The 20,184-nt window shown below is 42.2% G+C and overlaps 1 protein-coding gene across 1 annotated transcript in view; it reads right to left on the reverse strand.

Annotated features, from left to right (window-relative positions):
• Nucleotides 1-13,283: 13,283 nt before the first annotated feature.
• The window catches only part of Dync1li1 (dynein cytoplasmic 1 light intermediate chain 1), a 50,382-nt gene continuing 43,481 nt past the window's right edge, over nucleotides 13,284-20,184 (reverse strand). Inside the window, exons 12-13 of the mRNA XM_070006492.1 lie at nucleotides 16,377-16,526; nucleotides 13,284-14,199 (exon numbers count right to left, since the gene is read on the reverse strand). Coding sequence (XP_069862593.1) covers nucleotides 14,087-14,199; nucleotides 16,377-16,526 — 263 coding nt within the window. The 3' untranslated portion in view covers nucleotides 13,284-14,086. The remainder of the gene's footprint in view (nucleotides 14,200-16,376; nucleotides 16,527-20,184) is intronic.

Here is a 20,184-nt window from a genome sequence, read left to right on the forward strand (position 1 = left end):
TGGACACGCCCCTTCTTGGCCACGCCCCCCTCGCCCGGCCGGACCCCCGTTGAAACTCAATTCTGAACTTTCTCTAGTCGGGGATTTCTGACTTTAGAATATTCATTGGTTCTTTTTGGGTGCATTTTCTTTCTTTTTTTCTTGTGCCGCTCCTGGGGGTGTGCTCAAGACTAGCGCTCTACTATTGAACAACAGCTCCACGTCTGGCTTTTTTGGTGGTTAACTGGAAATGAGTCTCACCGACTTCCCTGACCCAGCTGACTTTGAAGCTGAATTCTCAACTCTCAGCCTCCTAAGTAGCTAGGATTATAGGTGTGAGCCATCGGCGTCCGGATTTGGATTTTTATTATCTTTAATGGTACTCTGTAGTACCATTGAGCTCAAGGCTTCTCCTGCTAAGTACATGTTCTCCATTAAATTACAATCCCAGCTCCTACACATTTTTTTTTTCTCTCTCTTTTTTTTTTTTTTTCTTTGCGGGTCTTTGGGGCTTGAACTCTGGGCTTGAGTTCCTTCTGCTCAAGGCTAGTGCTCTACCACTTGAGCCACGGGACCACTTCTGGCTTTTTCTGTGATTAACTGGAGGTAAGAGCCTCACAGACTTTCCTGCACAGGCTGGCTTTGAACCATGAGCCTCAGATGTCAGCTTCCTGAGTAACTAGGATTAAAGGAGTGAGCCACTGGCACCCAGCTGTGACTTTTGATGTACTTCTTACTTCCCTCTACTTGCATCTTCCAGCAGTCATTCATTCATTCACCTATATATTTTGAATTCCTACAATATGCCAAGATGCAAAGAACCTAGTTCTAGATGATGGAGTTACAGCCATATACTAACCAGACACGAGAGCCTTGTTCTGTCCCTACTACCTTGGAGCAGGATTAACAAGAAATTCAAAATTTTACAAATGACAATACTGATGGTCTCAATTTATGATAGTTTGATTTAAGGCTCTTCTCTCATTTTTTCTTGCAGTTACTGGGGTTTGAATTTAGGTCCCCACACAAGTACAGTGACTCTTGAGCCACACCTCTAAACTCCACTTGCTTTGATTACTTTTGCTATAGAGTCTTGATTTATACTCAGGCCAGCCAAGACTATGATCTTCCTATTTATGATTTCTGATGTTGCAGGGATGACAGACACAAATACACACACACATACACATACACACACACACACACACACACACACACACACACACACACACACACGGCACGCACCACTACACCCAGCTTTTTTGGTAAGATAGTTTCTCCTGAACTTCTTGACTGAGCTGCCTGAAACCTCCTGATCTTAGCTTCCCCAGTAGGGATTACAAGTGTGAACCACAATTGCCCAGCTTCTTTTTTTTTTTTGGTCTGTAGTGGGGCTTGAACTGTGGGCCTGAGCACTGCCCCTGAGATCTTTCACTCAAGGTTAGGGCTCTACCATTTGAGCCAGAGCTCCACTTACAGTTTTCTGGTAGTTAATTGGAGATAAGAGTCTCATGGACTTTACTGCTTGGGCTGGCTTCAAACTGCAATCCTCATCAGCCTCCTGAGTAACTAAGATTACAAGTGTGAGCCACCAATGCTTGACTGCATGAAACTCTTATCTCCAGTTAATCACAGAAAAGCTGGAAGTAGAGCTCAAGTCTAGAGTGCCAACTTTGAAAGGAAAGATCAAAGGGATAGTGCCTGGTTGAAAACCCAGTACCTGCACAATATATCAATCAATCAACCAACCATCTGAGAGGGAATCTCATGTACAGAGATCAGCAAATACAGATGTCCTGAAAACCAAGAGAGCTTGGCTCAATCTGTAACCCCAGACCACTGTAGCTAGGGCTAAGAGAAGCTGGACATTTGTGCCAATGCCAGATAGTCTTGCTGATCAGAGAATTTAGAGTTTAAGTACAATAGGTTCCCTGGAAGAACTTTCAGGATTGATTTCTATGTTCTCTGCTTCCTCCCCTCCCCTGTGATATATTTTTTTTGAGACAGTGTCAGGCTGACCTCCAACTCTGGATCTTTCTCCCTCCCATATGCTTGGATCAAGCATACCAGCTTACTTGTCTCTGTCTTGTTCCCCAACTGCTACAGTCATGTGTGAATTTTATGTGAATGTAAGGGAAAGTGTAGAGGAGTGTAATTCTATTTTAACAACTGAACTTGACTGAGTTTACATGTTAAACATACTTATTTTCTTCATAATGGAAAACCTGAGGCCAAGAAACTTGAGTATCATCCACAAGGTCAAATAGCCAAGATCATCTGGAATGCAGCCTCCTCCATCTGATTCACAAGGTACTTGCTAACTTAAGTCTTTCACTCATCTTTCCATTACTCTTCAAAATCCATGGGCCAGCTTACACCTGTAATCCTAGCTACTTGGGAGACTGAGTTCTATAAAATTAGATTCGAAGCCAGCCCAGGCAGACAGATCCAATAGACTCTTATCTTGTTGCCAGCAGAAAAAGCCAAGCAAAAGTTCAAGGCCCCAAGTTCAAGCCCCAGTACAGGACAAAATACAATAAAAATAAACATGGACAAGATGAGGGTTATCACTGCCATCTGTTCCCACAATTATCTCCCCAGCCGTCTCTCTCTTGCCAGTTCTGGGGCTTGAACTAAAGGCCTAGATGCTGACCCTGACCTTTCTTGCTCAAGGCTAGCGCTCTACCACTTCAGCCATAGTTCCACTTCTAGCTTCTTTTTGGTGTTTAATTGGAGATCAGAGTCTCATAGACTTTCCCAGGTTGGCTTTGATTCACAGATCTCAGCCTCCTGAATAGCTAGGATTACTGACATGAGCTACCAGAGCTGGCTTTATCATCTCTTTACTATGGCCCCAAACCACCTCCCTTCTTCTGGAACTAAAACAAAAGCTCCCATTCAGATGAATACAGACAAGTAGATAAAACTCTGTGGAGGCTATGTGCACCCAGCAAAATAATCTCTCTTTGACTAAAGGCAAACCCAATGTCCTCCTAAAGCTAAGCAGCCTCCAACTTATTTTTGCTGTTTTATTTTATTTTATTATTTTTTTGTACCAGTCCTGGGGCTTAAACTCAGGGCCTGGGCACTGTCTCTCAGCTTTTTTGCTTAAGACTAGCACTCTGCATCTGAGCCACAGCTTTATTTCTGGCTTTTTGTTTTTGTTTTTGTTGTTTGATGTGTGTGTGTGTGTGTGTGTGTGTGTGTGTGTCCTTAGATAACAATCTCCAGATTTTCCTGTCCTGGCTGGCTTTGAACCAAGTTCTCAGATCTCAGCCTTCTGAGTAGCTGGGATTACAGGTATAAACCATTGGCATCTGGCACCCAGCACCCATGTTATTAAGTTGTTGGGGTGCTGGTGATGGAACTCAGGGGCCTGCAGCATGCTAAGTCCAAGTTCTAGACTGAACTACACCTTCAGTCCTCACCCACAGCCACTGGCTGATTGTATACAATTAAAGGGGGCCATTGTGTTTTCACCTGTGCTTCAGCAACCCACTGCTGTTAGTCTTTTATTTATTCCCTACTTTGACAGAACTAGGGTCTGAACTCAGAAACTCGAGCTTGCTCAGTTTGCTTACTCACAGCTAGAGCTCTTCCACTTGCACTATGCCTCCAGCAATGGCTTTTTGCTGATTATCTTGGAGATGGAGTCTACTGAATTTTCCTGCCTATGATGGCCTCAAACTGTGATCCTCCAGATGTCAGCTTCCTGAGTAACTATGATTATAGGCATGAGCCTGGTACTCTGATATTCTTTAAGTCTTCACCATCCTAAAATGAACACTAGGTCATCTGACAGTTCCTTTGATACCAACAAGAAAAGGTGGTTTCATAATTAGAGATATGTAAAAGGATAGACTCATAGTAACAGCTGTAGTTACATGATAATAGTAGAGGGCTGGGAAGGTGGCTCAGTGGTAGAGCGCTTGCCTTGCATGCCTGAGGCCCTGGGTTCAATTCCTCAGCACCACATAAGCAAAAAGAAAAAAGCTGGAAGTGGCGCTGTAGCTCAAGTGGTATAGTGCTAGCCTTGAGCTGAAGAGCTGAGGGACAGCGCCCAGGCCCAGAGTTTAAGCCCCACGACCGACAAAAAAAAAAAAAAGAAAGAAAGAAAGAAAGAAAAGCTGTGAGACTCTTATCTCCAATAAACCACAAGAAAACTGGAAGTGGTGCTGTAGATCAAGTAGTAGAATGCTAGCCTTGAGCTGAAGAGCTGAGGGACAGTGCTCAGACCCAGAGTTCAAGCCCCATGACCAACAACAACAACAAAAAAAAAAACCCATTAAGTGTTGCTATTGAGCCAGGTGCCAGTTTTTCATGCTTATTAATCCTAACTACTCAGGAGGCTAAGATCTAAGAATCGCAGTTCAAAGTCAACCTGGGCAGGAAAGTCTGTAAGATTCTTATCTCCAATAAACTATTCTGAAAAAGTGGAAAAATGCTAGATTAGAGCAAAAGAAGCTCAGGGATAGAACTCAGGCCCAGAGTTCAAGACCCAGGTCTGGCACACACACACACACACACACACACACACACACACACACACAAAAGCATTGCTATTGATATTTTAAGTGAGAGAAAGAAAACATTCACAAGAAGAGACAGCTTGGGTGGTATGTGAGACCTTCAAGAAACAATTTGATGTGATTTTCCATTGGAGAGGGTAGTTTTTCAGCAGATGCTACTCAGCAGTTTTCACTGATTAACTCCAGCAGCCCAGTTAGGCAATCCTGTGGATACAAAGTTAGATTGTAGACACTGACCTAAAGTGAAGCTACAAAAGTATCCATAAACACACAAGTCACCAGAGAAAATGTGGTATGTGCCATGAGATACCAATGAACTCTGTTGAGAATTTATTTTTAATTCTTTATTGTTATTATAAAGGTGATGTACAGAGGAATTACAGTTACAGAAATCAGATCATGAGTACATTTCTTTGTCTTTTTTTTCTTCTTCTTCTTCTTTTTGGCCAGGCCTGGGGCTTGAACTCAGGGCCTGGGGACTGTCCCTGGACATCTTTTGCTGGAGGCTAGTGCTCTACCAACTTAAGCCACAGTGCCACTTGTGGTTTTTCTGCATTTGTGGTACTGAGGAGTCGAACCCAGGGCTTCATGCATGCAAGGCAAGCACTCTACCACTAAGCCACATTCCCAGCCCCAATGAATATATTTCTTTTTGGACAATGTAACCTCTTTCCTTACTCTCAGTTTTTCCCTCTTATCTTCACTCATAAAGTTGTATAGTTCATTTTCAACATAATGTCTAGTAAGTAGCACTGCCTCATTTGTTCACCCTTTATCTCTTCATTTCTTACCCTCCCAAAGACAGATTAAACAAACAAGATAAAAAGGGAAACAAAATCAAAGATAAACATCTCTGTTTCCATTTCCTGAAGTTCATTTTTCTATGTATTATTTTACATGATCAGAGGCATATAGGCATTGGCTTTGTTGGGAATTTAGAACAAAGCTGAAAATGTCACTGCAGAGGCGCTCCAAGCTAGGGTCAATGATGCTTGGTTTGGGACATGGAGACATGGAGCCAATGAGGGTTCAGGCATACTGGCCACACAGGGAAGTGTGCACAGTACCATGATGGACAGGTAGAAATATGGGGGGGGGTTACCTCATGTCCAAGTTTGGAGCGTCATAGAGATCAGGCTAAGGAAGTGTGTTTGGCCACTGACATTGGGCCACAAGGAGCCACCAAAGGTGTTGGGGTTGGGGGTGATACAACTGGAATGTTTCTGTTTGTTTGTTTGTGCTAGTCTTGGGGCTTGACCTCAGGGCCAAGGGACTGTCTCTAAGCTTTTGTACTCAAGATTAGTGCTCTACCACTTGATCCATAGCTCCACTTCTGGCTTTTTGGTGTTCACTGGAGATGAGTCTCATGGACTTTTCTGCCAGGTCTGGCTTCAAACTATGATCCTCAGAACACAGCTTCCTGTTTAGCTAGGATTACAGTAGTAAACCACTAGCACTGGAACCATTCCTTTTCCTTTCTTTTATTTCTTTTTGTTTGTGCTGGTACTAGAGCTTATATTCAGGGCCTGGGCACTATCCCTTAGCTTTTTTTTGGGGGGGGGGTCCAGTTGTGGGGCCTGAACTCTGGGCCTGGGCGCTGTCCCTCAGCTCTTCAGCTCAAGGCTAGCACTCTACCACTTGAGCCATAGCGCCACTTCTGACTTTTTTCTTTTTGCTTATGTGGTGCTGAGGAATCGAACCCAGGGCCTCAGGCATGCAAGGCAAGCGCTCTACCACTGAGCCACCTTCCCAGCCCCTGTCCCTTAGCTTTATTCTCAAGGTTAGCACTCTACCAGTTAAATCACAGCTCCACTTCCAGATTTTTGCTGATCAATTGGACATGGAGATTCACAGACTTTCCTGTTCAGGATGGCTTTGAACCATGATGGTCTCTAAGGATCTTAGCCTCCTGAGTATATAGGATTACAGGTACAAACCACTGGTGCTATTGGAGCTATTCTTTTTTTTTTCTTTCTTTCTTTTTTTGTCAATTGTGAACTCAGGGCCTGGGAGCTATTCCTAAGCTTTTTCACTCAAGGCTAGTGCTCTACCACTTTGAGCCACAGCACCACTTCTGGTTCTCTGGTGGTTAATTGGAGATAAGAATATCACAGACTTTCCTGTATAGGCAGACTTCACACTGTGATTCTTAGATCTCAGCCTCCTGAGTAGCTAGGATTACAGGTGTGAGCCACCAATGCTCAGCTAGAGCTTTTCTTAATGGATATTTTCTATTTATTTTTTTTTTGGGGGGGTCCGGTCGTGGGGCTTGAACTCTGGGCCTGGGTGCTGTCCCTCAGCTCTTCAGCTCAAGGCTAGCGCTCTACCACTTGAGCCACAGTGCCACTTCTGGCTTTTTTCTTTTTGCTTATGTGGTGCTGAGGAATCAGGCATGCAAGGCAAGCGCTCTACCACTGAGCCAACTTCCCAGCCCCAAGGGATATTTTCTAAATAGCCCTGAGCAGATTGAATTGATTGTTACCAGTTTGGAGCTGATGCTCCAAAGACTCATACAAGTACATAGTGACCATGTATGGGTGTTTTATCTAACTTATGAGTAGTCAGAACAATGTAAAACTGTGTGTGTGTGTGTGTGTGTGTGTGTGTGTGTGTGTGTGCATGTGCATTTTGAAAGAAAAAGAATAATACTGAAGTAAGAGTGAGGTTGGGCTATAATACTGTTGTGACTGGATGCTGGATGCTCACATCTGTACTCCTATCTACTAAGGAGGCTGAGACGTGGAAAATCAAGGTTCAAAGCCAGCCTAAGCAGAAAATTCCAGTTAACTGACAAAATGCCAGACTGCAGGTGTGGCTGAAGTGGCACCGCCATCCCTGAGCAAGCAAGTTGAGCAAATTTGGTGCTCTGAATTCAAACCATGGTACAAAAATGAAAATTAGAAAAGAAAATGGAAACAGGATAACAAGATTGGTAGCCTTATAATTAAGTCTACCAAAAAGCAATCATTTTTATCTCTATTAGTCAAAATCATTTGCAAGTTATGTCTCCTGTAATTAATATCCTTATTGAGCCTGGGTCCAATCTGATAGTAAGCAATAACTCACCTAAAACTCCTATCCCTTGTACCATGAGACCTCAGAAAGGTGTGCCTTTAGAAAGGTGTGGTTCTCCCCTCTCCCCTCCTATCCTCTGATGGGAAACAGTTTTGCTCTTATAACTCCATGGTTCTTTTTTTGGGGGGGGGGTCGGTTGTAGGGCCTGAACTCTGGGCTTGGGTGCTGTCCCTCAGCTCTTCAGCTCAAGGCTAGTGCTCTATTGCTTGAGTCACAGTGCCACTTCCAGCTTTTTCTGCTTTTGTGGTGCTGAGGAATCGAATCCAGGGACTCATGCATGCAAGGCAAGCACTCTACCACTGAGCCACCTTCCCAGCCCCACCTCTCCATGATTCTTGTATGGTCCTCTCACCACCCTTCCCTGCAATCTTCTCCCAGGAATCTTATCAGAATTTCCATCATATGCTAAGCAAGATGTCACTCAGGCCTTATCTGAAGGTACAGGGCCTTTGGCCAGAACTGTAAAGACATCAAAAATCCAAAACAGGACCTTCTGCTATAGCTACATTACAAATACAAAACTCTCATACTGAACCGTATTTAAACCCTAAAACCCCCATGCCCCTTACCCCTTGTATCTCCCATTCTGTTTGGTTCTCCTTGGCATTCTTCTTCAGTAATGATTAAATCCTGATATGATCTGTTGAGCTGTCTACTTCTTTGCTGTCATCTGCTTGATCTTTCCTAACACCCTCCATCCCCTCACCCCCTGCTCTAGATCAGGGTAAAGGAGCTTTCTCTGTAAATATTAGGAGCATTGGACACTTTTGACTGAGGACACATTCCTTATCTAGGTTGCAATTCCTTATCTAGGTTGTATTGTTAAAGGACAGTAGCTATAGATGATATATGGGGGATGGCTGTGTTCCAACAAAAATGTAGAGGGCTGGATTTGTGATTAGTCCTAGCCCTGAGGAATCCCAAAGGGATTGGTGAAAAATGTGAAAGGGTGTGTGTGTGTGTGTGTGTGTGTGTGTGTGTGTGTGTGTGTGTGTGTGTGTGTGTGTGTGTGTGTGTGTGTGTGTGTGTGTGTGTGTTGATACTGAGGCTTGAACTCAGGGTCTTGAGCTCGCCCTTAGCTTTATTGCTCAAAGCTGGTGCACCACCACTTGCTCCACACTTTGACTTCTGGCTTTTTGCTGGTTAATTGGAGATAAGAGTCTCTTAGATTTGTATGATCAAGCTAGTTTAACCTTCAATTCTCAGAATTCAGCCTCCTAAATTGCTTACAGACTAGACAGGAAAAGGATGTATTCAGTACAGCTACACGGGAAGGGCCTTGGGACCCCAAGATTATATAAGGGAACAATTGGAGCAAAAAGCGCATGTTGAGCCATCTCGGTCGAATTGTGGTCTGGCTGATCATTATTCATATCTGGTTCTGGAAACCCCTGGTGGCTGGAAGAAGGTGGGGAAAAGTCATTATCTTCTCTGGGGCTGGCAATCCAGTTCTCATCAGGAAATGATTGCTCCCACTTAGGGAGCCATCCGATCTTCTTGTGGTGGTCTGTAAGACTCACTGTTACTAGAATCCTGAAAAGGTGTTACTTTTACACAGGTGTTTTTAATCTCATGGGGAACAAGAGCAAGTTTAGGGCTAATCGCCTTGTGTTAATAGTGGGTTTTGTGTGTGTACCAGTATTAAATCTTGAACTAGGGCTTGGGCATTGTCTCTCAGCTTTTTCTACTCAAAGCCAGCACTCTACCATTTAAGTCACAGCTTCACTTTTGGCTTTTTGGTGGTTACTTGGAGATAAGTCTTATTGACTTTCTTGCCCGTGTTGGCTTTGAACTTCAATCTTCCAAGCTCAGCTTTCTGAGTAGCTAGGATTACAGGTGTAAGCCATCGACACCTGGCTACTTTCTGTTTTTGTTTTTTTTTTCACCTGGCTACTTTCTATTCCTAGTTTTTTGTTTGGTTTTGTTTTGTCAGTCGTGGGGCTTGAACTCTAGGCCTGGGTGCTGTCCCTCAGCTCTTCAGCTCAAGGCTTGCACTCTACCACTTGAGCCACAGCATCACTTCTGGTTTTCTGGTCATTTATTGGAGATAAGAGTCTCACAGACTTTCCTGCTCAGGCTAGCTTTGAATGGTGATCCTCAGATCTCAGCCTCCTGAGTAGCTAGGATTACAGGTGTGAGCCACCAACACTTGGCAATATTCCTAGTTTTTATACAGACATACTTTAAGTGACTAACATGTCTATGTGCAGAGCTGTGCAGGAATCTGACCCAGAGTTAAAGGTAATAAAGGAGACACAGAATGGAGGCAAAAATGCTAAGCTTTTACATTTTTAGTTACTCATTAGACCTCTGCTGACCCAAGTGAAGACTCAGAGCTTTTAGCCAAAGTAACCTCTAAGCCCATTACAGATTGGCCCACAAACCATAGTTTGCTGGCCACCGATCTGGTTTAGTAGTTTGCAAACTTCAGTGATCAGCAGAATCACCCAGAAGCCTCAATCTCCTGGAAGACTTCAAAGTCCTACCCCAGTGTTTCATCATATCTTCACCTGAGAATCTGTTTCTAGCAAGTTCTCTGGGGATGACGCTGCTAGCCCATGACCATGGCTTCTAAATGACATCAGAAAGGTACCCAGCTACCTCTTGCCTTGTTTCCAGATGGTGGATTGTTTGTTTCAAGAAAAGGAAGATAGAGGCTGGGAAGGTGGCTCAGTGGTAGAGTGCTTGCCTTGCATGCATGAGGCCCTGGGTTCGATTCCTCAGCACCAAATAAGCAAAAAGAAAAAAGCCGGAAGTGGCGCTGTGGCTCAAGTGGTAGAGTGCTAGTCTTAAGCACAAAAGCTCAGGGATAGCACCCAGGCCCAGAGTTCAGGCCCCAAGACCGGACCAAAAAAAAACAAAAAACAAAAAAACAAAAACAAAAACAAAAACAAAAAACAAAGAAAAGGAAGATAAAGAACACAGACTAGAGCATACTGAGGTTTATGGAGCAGTGGCAGGACATGGAGTCTGTAGTTAATAGTTTCAGATATTCATTTTGAATGTTGGTAGAAAGCATTTGAGAAATATAGTATTAAGTAACTAGAGCCATAAATACATAAAAAGGGGTGAACGCACACACACACACACAACAGTGCTGTGAAAAGTTTTAAAAAGTCTTAGGGCCAGGCACAGTAGCTTATTCCTATAATCCCAGCTACTAGGAAAGCAGAGATCAAAACCACAGTTTAGTTGAGGCCAACCAGGTCAAAAAGTTAGTGAAATCCAATCTTACTTGACAAGCCAGATGTAATGATTCACTTATGATCCCAGCTATATGGAAATATAGCAATAGGATCTTGCTCTCAGGCCATATCTCTGGCCAGCCAGAGTAAAAACACAAGACCCTAGCTGAAAAATAAACACAACAAAGAGTTGGCTCATGTAAGGAGCTTACTTAGCAATCTTGAGGCCTGGGAGTTCAAACCCCAGTACAAATAATAAAAACAAAAAAAATTAGGCTTAATCATTATTTTCAACTCCATAGAAATGAACAGATAAAATGAGCAAGATAAGCGAAGTTGGGATCACAACTCTATGGATGGGAATCTACACTAAAGCCCATTTAAACCAGCAGAGGGCAACAAAGGGAAAGAAATGCTGAAGGCCTTTTGTTTGCAAGCTTATACTTCCACCAATGTGGGGATCTCCTTAAGTAGTATTAGGGTTTTGAAAATGGGCATTGATGAAGATACTAGAAAAATACAAAGATGGGGGCTGAGAAGGTAGCTCAGTGGTAGAGCGCTTGCCTTGCATGCATGAGTACCTGGGTTCGATTCCTCAGTACCACATAAGCAAAAAAGAAAAAAGCCGGAAGTGGCGCTGTGGCTCAAGTGGTACAGCGCTAGCCTTGAGCTGAAGAGCTGAGGGACAGCGCCCAGGCCCAGAGTTCAGGCCCCACGACTGGACCCCCCCCACCCCCCAAAAAAAAAGATGTATACTTGGGGAAATGTGGCTCACCCTCTATCCCTTTCATTCCATTCCTGCCCACCCACCCCAGAACTGAGTTATGGTGACTAGTTCTTATCTTCCCTGCCTTTCTTCAGTAGACATAGAAGTGTATACATATACACTATATATATATATATATATATATATATATATAATTTCGTGTTTTGTTTTCTTTTTTGTCTGTTGTGGGGCCTGAATTCTGGGCCTGGGCACTGTCCCTCAGCTCTTCAGCTCAAGGCTAGCACTCTACCACTTGAGCTACAGCACCACTTCCAGCTTTTTCTGCTTATGTGGTGCTGAGGAATCAAACCCAGGACCTCATGCATGCAAGGCAAGCACTCTACCACTGAGCCACCTTCCCAGCCCCATATGTATATGTATATATATATATATATATATATATATATATATATATATATATATATATATATATATATATATATACATATATATATATACACACACACACATATATATATATATACACACACACACATTCATATACAAATACCATATATATATGCCACATATACACATTTTTATCAGTATGTCCTTGAAGTTGTTCATGTCAAGCATCTTTTTTTTGGTGCTGGTACTAGGACTTGAAGTCAGGGTCTGGGGTGCTGTCCCTGAGCTTTTGTGTTAAAATCTAGTACTCTACCACTTGAGCAACAGCTCAACTTCTGGCTTTTTAACTATATTTTCTTTTTTGGTACTGGGGATTGAACCCAGGATGTTGCACTTGCCAATCAAGTGCTTTGCCACTGAGCTACATCCCAGCCCCACTTCTGGCTTTTTGGTGGTTAGTTGGAGGTATTTCACGAATCTATAAACCATGATCTTCCAATCTCAGCCTTCCAAGTTGCTAGGATTACAAGCAAGAGCCAGTCATCTGGTTCTTTCATATAACATTTATATTAAATTATAAAGTGCCCAGTATTTGTGGCACACATTTAAAGTTTTGTCTTTTGTTGTTGTTTTGGTTAGTCTCTCTACATAGCCCAGGCTAGCTTAAGATTTTTGTCTCAGCCTTCCAAGTGCTAGGATTACACATGTACATCACTATGTATGATATATAGATCAACACCACCAAATTCTAAAGTTTTAGAGAAAAAAATTGTGCTGCATAAAAACCATGATCCAATAAATTCCCCAAAGCCTCACCTCTGATTACTATTTTGTGGACTATACCTTCAACATATGAATTGAGGGAAGGGCACTTCATTCTAAACTGGTTAGAAAGGCTGATTTAAAAAGCAGTAGCCATTTTTCTTATAGGTCAAATGAGGATGTGTTTGGTTTTATTTTTTGGAGTTGGAACTCAGGACTTGCTAAGCAGAAGCTCTACTGCCTGAGCTATGGATGTGTTTGGCCAAACTTTAATGAATAGAGCAACTTATTCTTCTGAATGTTCTAAAAGGTGGAACTAGTAATGACTATTCTCACCTATTAGAAGAGCTGGCAGTGCATCCACCAAGCTTATGAAGCACCATTCTATGATAAAAGGCTAGAAATGCTGATATGAGATTCTGTAGTTGGGAGACATGCCTTTGGGGAACAGCACTGTTGATCAAGGCTAACCCCAAATTAAGAAACTTACAGAACCAAGTCTCACATTCTCATTTGTCTCAGAGACCAATTAGGACTGAGAAATTCCATTAAATCCAACATTTCAAATTATTAATAAATCTTATTTCTTAGGTGACAAATTGAAATGTAAGAAAATGCAACAAGTTATTTGAACCTGAATGCAGAGAATAAATACTTTATTAACTGATTACAGTTGAAAGTCACAAACAAAAAAGGTGTATATTAAGGCAGAGCCATATATATAGATATATAGATATATATATGTATAGACAAATCCAAAGACCATTACCTCTTTACATTTTTATAACCTCTGCATTTTTCTTTTACACATTTAGGCAGTGTGCTTTCTGTCCTTCGCAGTTAAAGAAATGTCTTGGCCAATAATCCTAAATCATATTTTGATGATTCCTCACTGATTGAGACAATGACTAGTTTGTTGAACACTATCTGATAGTTTTCTCAATAGTTTCCCTATGTATGGGTACACTGTTGGTGTGCAAAATCTGAGAATTGATCACTTTTTCTTTTTCAGCAAAACACACAATTATTTTTTAAAATGATTTTAATAGTCTTAACTAATACAAGTTTGGACTTCCAAGTCAGTCAAATGCCCAAACTATATATTTTCTGCCCTTCCCCAAACCCTTGTGTATGGTTTATATAACCTTTAGAATATGATCACATGGTTCTATTTCAGGTCTATAAATTCGGACATTTTCAAAATCCCAAATTACTTCCTTATGCAAAATGGCAATGCAAACAATAATTCCACATAATGTAGAATAAGGTTTCTTTGTATAGCTCCTTTTACAAAAATGGGTAGCCACAAAAAAAAAAAAAAGACAGACACAAACTTAATTGTCTGTAAAGCACTCCAGCTCCCTAATTCCACCTTTAAAGAAAAGGCAGAGGCAAGTTTACATTATCCCAGAAAACTGAGTACATGGCTTTATTTGGTATCTTCAAGAAGCTTCTCCTTCTGTTGGAGATGTAGGTGGTGTAGGAGAAACTGGAACTGGTTTCCGTGTAATTCTGTCTAGTTCTGCATGAACGTCTGATAACACAGGCTTCTGACCTACAATGAAGAAAAAGAAACAACATTTAGATATAGTCAGTGCCCTTTTCACCAACATCTGTCTCTCCATTTAAAAACTGCCAAGGCTTTTGTTAACCTTTTCTAGCACACTAAGCTATATAACATCCTTAATTTTAAAATAAATTTCCTCACTTTTAAGTCAGATACCAGTGGCTCACTGCTTATTCAAAAGGCTGAGATCTGAGATTATGCCAGCCTGGGCATAAAAGTCCGTGACAATCTTATATAACTCCAATGAACCAGCAAAATACTAGAAAAAGACAAGCAGGGCATGATGCTCTGAGTTCAGACCCCAGTATTGGCCCACACATGAAAAATTCCCTCGTTTTAAATTGAGAAACCTTGTTACACCATATAGAGGTAAAAGTATCAGTCAAGTGTGGTGGTGCATGGCTACAATCCTAGCTACTTGGGAGGTAGAAATGGGGTAGATCATGGTTCAAGGCCAGTCCAGGTACAAATATTGAGATTCTGGGTCTGGGAAGGTGGCTCAGTGGTAGAGCGCTTGCCTTGCATGCATGAGGCCCTGGGTTTGATTCCTCAGCACCACATAAGCAAAAAGAAAAAAGCTGGAAGTGGCGTTGTGGCTCAAGTGGTAGAGTGCTAGCCTTGAGCTGAAGAGCTGAGGGACAGCGCCCAGGCCCAGAGTTCAGGCCCCACGACCGGACCCAAAAAAAAAAAAAAAAAAAAAAAAAAAGAAAACAAAACAAAACCTAAATCATTCAATCCCTCCCTCCTTCTCTTTGCCAGTATTGGTACTTGAACTCAGCAATGCCAGCTTGTTTGGTCTTGCTCATAGCTGCTGCTTGGCTACTTGAGCCAGGCTTCCAGTTCAGCATTTTGTTGTTTATTTTGGTGATAGAATCTTGAGGACTTTTCTGCCTCGGCTGGCTTTGAACTGTGATCTTCCAGGTCTCAGTCTCCTGAATAGCTAGGATTAAAGGTGTCAATTTCCTGCACTCAACTCTCAGGTAATCATTTAAATTTATTATCCTCCTCTCCCACTTCCTGGTGCTGGGGCTTGAACTCTGGGCTTGGGCACAGGTCCCTGAGCCTCTTTGTGCTCAAGGCTACCACTCTACCACTTGAGCCACAGTGCCACTTCCTGGCCTTTTCTGAGTAGTTTATTGGAGATAATAAGTCTCTTGGGGACTTTTCTGCCCAGGCTGGCTTTGAACTGTGATTCACAGTTCTTAGTCTCCTGAGTAGCTACCAGCTACTCAGTAAGTAGCTGGGGTGAGTTACCAACGCCCAGCCAAAATGCAATATTTTGATAAAGTTTCTGACATTTCTTAAAAAAAACCTTAAACACAATTACAGTGACCCAGCAATTCTCTAAGTATTTAGTGGAAAGAAAAACTAAGTTAACCTGGGTGCTTGTGGCTACCTGTAATTCTAGCTACTCAGAAGGCTGAGATGTAAGGATTGTGGTTTGAAGCTAGCCTGAGTAAGAAAGTCTGTGAGATTCTTATCTCCAATTAATAATCAGAAAACTGGAAGTGAAGCTGTTTCAAGTGGTAAAGTGCTAGCCTTGAGCAAAAAAGCTCAGGGAAAGTGTCCAGACCCTTAGTTCAAGCCCCATGACCAACAAAGAAAAGGAAGAAAAACTAAAGTTCACACAAAATGAATGCTCATAGGAGCATTTTTTCCTAGTCACCAAAAAAATGGATATAACCCAATTCTCCATCAACCAATAAATAGACAAAATATGCCTTATCCATGTAATTGAGTATTGGTCCAACACGATCAACTGCAAAGGTCCAACACGATCAACCGCAAAGACGTGTTAAATGAGGTAAAACTACAGTTATACGAAATGTCTAGATAGGCAAATCCTTAGATTACCAATTGCCTAGGATTTGGTAAGCTAGAAAAGAGAAAAGTGGAGAAAAGGCAGATCTCCTAAAATTAGATTACGGAGATGGTTTCCACAACTATGTGAACGTTCTAAACATGGAACTGTACATTTGTAATAAGTACACTTCATGGTCTACAAAGTTTTCCTCAATAAAACTCTGTTTACAGCGAGGGAAGGGGTGACATTGTTCAAAAAGAAATGTACTCTTTACCTGACTTAAGTAACTGTAACCCCTCAGTGCATCACCTTCATAATAACAATAAAATAAGCAAAAGTCACCTGCTCCAGGTTAACATACCTGACTTCTTGGCAGATGGTGGTAGAGCACTGCTTCCGCCTCCAGCCCCAGGGCTGCCACCACCAACACCAGGGCCCCCAGGAGAGCCAGTCTTTTTACTCAACAGGCTATTGAAGAAGTTCGCCAGAACACCCTCACTGGTAGCTCCAGCTATCAATAAACGAAACAAAAAACCTTGTTATTCAAAATATCAGATTGTTTATATTAATTTTGCTATAATAACAATGATCACACATAGAAAAAGATAACAGACTTGAAATTTAACAGCTATCTTTCCCAAATTCGAGTGCATCTGATCTTTGAGGTTCAGTAAACTCTTCAACCTTGCTAATATACAGCAAGCCCACCTTATTCAGAATTTTTAGTTTTGAACAAGCATGCTCAAAATAGATAACAAGAATTGAATTTTCTTTTTTTTTTGGGGGGGGGGGTCCGGTCGTGGGGCCTGAACTCTAGGCCTGGGCGCTGTCCCTCAGCTCTTCAGCTCAAGGCTAGCACTCTACCACTTGAGCCACAGCGCCACTTCAGGCTTTTTTCTTTTTTGCTTATGTGGTGCTCAGGAATCAAACCCAGGGCCTCATGCATACAAGGTAAGCACTCTACCACTGAGCCACCTTCCCAGCCCCAAGAACTGAAATTTTTTCTTTTTTTGGGGGTCCGGTCGTAGGGTCTGAACTCTGGGCCTGGGTGCTGTCCCTCAGCTCTTCAGCTCAAGGCTAGCGCTCTACCACTTGAGCCACAGCACCACTTCCAGCTTTTTTGTTCTGCTTATGTGGTGCTGAGGAATCGAACCCAGGGCCTCATGCATGCGAGGCAAGCCCTCTACCACTGAGCCACCTTCCCAGCCCCAAGAATTGAAAATTTTAAAAACAAAAAAATTCTTATGCATGCATTAACACAGCTTGATTGATGTGGAGAATTTCTCAGTTGGTTCTGAACTCTGATTAAATCCATGTGCGATCTGCTGTTTCCCTGCCTGTCCTTTTGTGAAAATCTGCCTCCGGGGCTGGGAATGTGGCTTAGTGGTAGAGTGCTTGCCTAACATGCATGAAGCCTTAGGTTCCATTCCTTAGTACCACAAAACAGAAAAAGCCAGAAGTGGTGCTTTGGCTCAAGTGGTAGGGTGTTATCCTTGAGCAAAAGAAGCCCTGAGGTCAATCCCCAGGACAGGAAGGAAGGAAGGAAGGAAGGAAGGAAGGAAGGAAGGAAGGAAGGAAGGAAGGAAGGAAGGAAGAAAGGAAGGAAGGAAGGAAGGAAGGAAGGAAGGAAGGAAGGAAGGAAGGAAGAAAGGAAGGAAGGAAGGAAGGAAGGATCTGCCTCCCCCAAAGCAAAAATGAATGTGCATAATTTAAGTGATAAAGTGAGTTTTATAGATCTGTTGGAAGGAGGCATGTCTTTAGTGGAAGTTGGGTGATATATGGGAAAAACGAATCAAACATCCATGGTACAGTGCTGAACTCCATGCAACTTGGGCATGCACAGTTCTTCTTCAGTGGTGGCCTCTTACAAACCCTAAAGCCACACATAGTAAGGGTCTGCTGTACTCAGACAAAATAATGGGCAAAGTTTAGAAATAAAAATTATTTAAAAGTCAGAATCTTAATCCAGGCACCAGTGGCTCACAACTATAATACTAGTTACTCAAGAGACTAAGATCTGAAGATCATGGTTTGAAACCAACCCATACAGGAAAGTCCATAGAACTTTGATCTCCAATTTACAACCAAAAAAAGCCAGAAGTGGAGCTGGGGCTCAAGTGGTAGAGTACTACCTTGAGCAAAAAAGCTCATACCAGTACCCAGACACTGAGGTTAAGCCCCAGGACCAGCACCACATATATATACAAAATAAGAATCTTACTTATTTTAATGCCCCAAACATTTTAAACAATATCTTAGATGCTACTGTATCTCTTCCCTATAAAAGGGATTCTTTAAATGGGCACTGGTAACTCACAATCTATAATCCTAGCTACTCAGGCGCTTGAGATCTGAGGTCTGAGGATCACAGTTCAAAACTAGCCCAGACAGGAAAGTCAATGAGACTCTTGTTTCCAATAAGTCAGAAGTGACATATATGGTGTATATATATATATATATATATATATATATATATATATATATATATATATATATATGCACATCCCCCACGGTATAAGCCCTGCTTTTACTGTATTTGATGTTGGTATAATTTGTGGAGGGGAAGGGAAAAAACAAATCATTTAAATGGGGATACAGGTGGACCCATTGCAACAATGAGATGTACAAGTCGTTATGTCAAAAAACGAACTTTGGCTGGGAAGGTGGCTCAGTGGTAGAGCGCTTGCCTTGAATGTATAAGGCCCTGTGTTCGATTCCTCAGCACCACATAAGCAAAAAGAAAAAAGCCGGAAGTGGCGCTATGGCTCAAGCTGTAGAGTGCTAGCCTTGAGCTGAAGAGCTGAGGGACAGTGCCCAGGCCCAGAGTTCAGGCCCCACGACCGTACCCAAAAAAACCCCAAAACAAACAAACAAACAAAAAAACGAACTTTATAACTTTGGCGGGGGGGTGGGGGGGGAGATATGGGGGGGGATATGGGAAGGGATAGGAAGGGGAAACAAAAAACAAAGGAGGAAGCAACAATGCTTGATAAGAAATGTACTCATTATCTTGCCCATGTAATTGTAACTCCTCTGTACAGTATTTTTTTTTTTTTTGGGGTCCGGTAGTGGGGCCTGAACTCTGGGCTTGGGTGCTGTCCCTCAGCTCTTCAGCTCAAGGCTAGTGCTCTACCTCTTGAGCCACAGCGCCACTTCCAGCTTTTTTCTTTTTGCTTATGTGGTGCTGAGGAATCGAACCCAGGGCCTTGAGCATGCAAGGCAAGTGCTCTACCACTGAGCCACCTTCCCAGCCCTCTGTACAGTATTTTCATAATAAAAAAATATATGTGCACACTTGAGGGAAGCTAGGAGGACACATAATCAGAGGGAAACGGGAAAATATACAGCAGAGGGGCCCATCAGCTGCACTGGACATTGATGAAAACGAACTAAGCAACTCAAGGGCAGTGATGGGAGGGAGGGAATGAGAGGGAAAGAGGGAACAGCTTACACTTACAAGCAAAAGGAAAGAAATATACATATAACCAAATGTAGAAGAAATAGTTGTATTGTCAAAGCTCATAGAATTCACATAGATCATGATAATGACAATTTGTCTTGTGAAGGTTAAAATGTGTTTGTGACTTTAAGTATCACTATCTCACAATACTGTAAAATTTGTGAAATTTATGTAATCACTTAATCTCAAAAAATATATATATATGTAAGGTCAGAAGTAGAGCTATGGCTCAAGTGCTAGAGCACTAGCCTTGAGCAAAAAAAGCTTCGGGACAGCACTTAGTACACACACACACACACACACACACGCACACACGCACATGCACACGCACACGCACACGCACACACGGAGGAGAGGGGAAACTAAATCTTCAACTGTTGAAAACTGTCCCCTGAGTATTTAAAAATTTACCTAATCCTATATGAAAACCAGTTTCAAGAGATAAAATAAGACCAAATATGGCAATCAACAATTTATAGAAGGGAATAAGGAAAAGTCTCTAATATTAAAAGAATGCTAATCAGATTGTGATAAAACTGTAACAGCTAGGTACAGTGGCACACACTTGTAATCTCAGCGCTTAGGAGGCTGAGAGAAAAGATGGGAATTTTGAGACCAGCTAAGGGTACATAGTAAATGCACAAAAGGACAGCTCAAGCTACATAGCCAGATGCTGTCTCAAAGAAACAAAATAAACAATAGAAGGTAA

This window comes from Dipodomys merriami, unplaced genomic scaffold, assembly GCF_024711535.1.
Source record: "Dipodomys merriami isolate MVZ:Mamm:240054 unplaced genomic scaffold, mDipMer1.0.p SCAF_7, whole genome shotgun sequence".
NCBI classification, from domain to species: Eukaryota; Metazoa; Chordata; class Mammalia; order Rodentia; family Heteromyidae; genus Dipodomys; species Dipodomys merriami.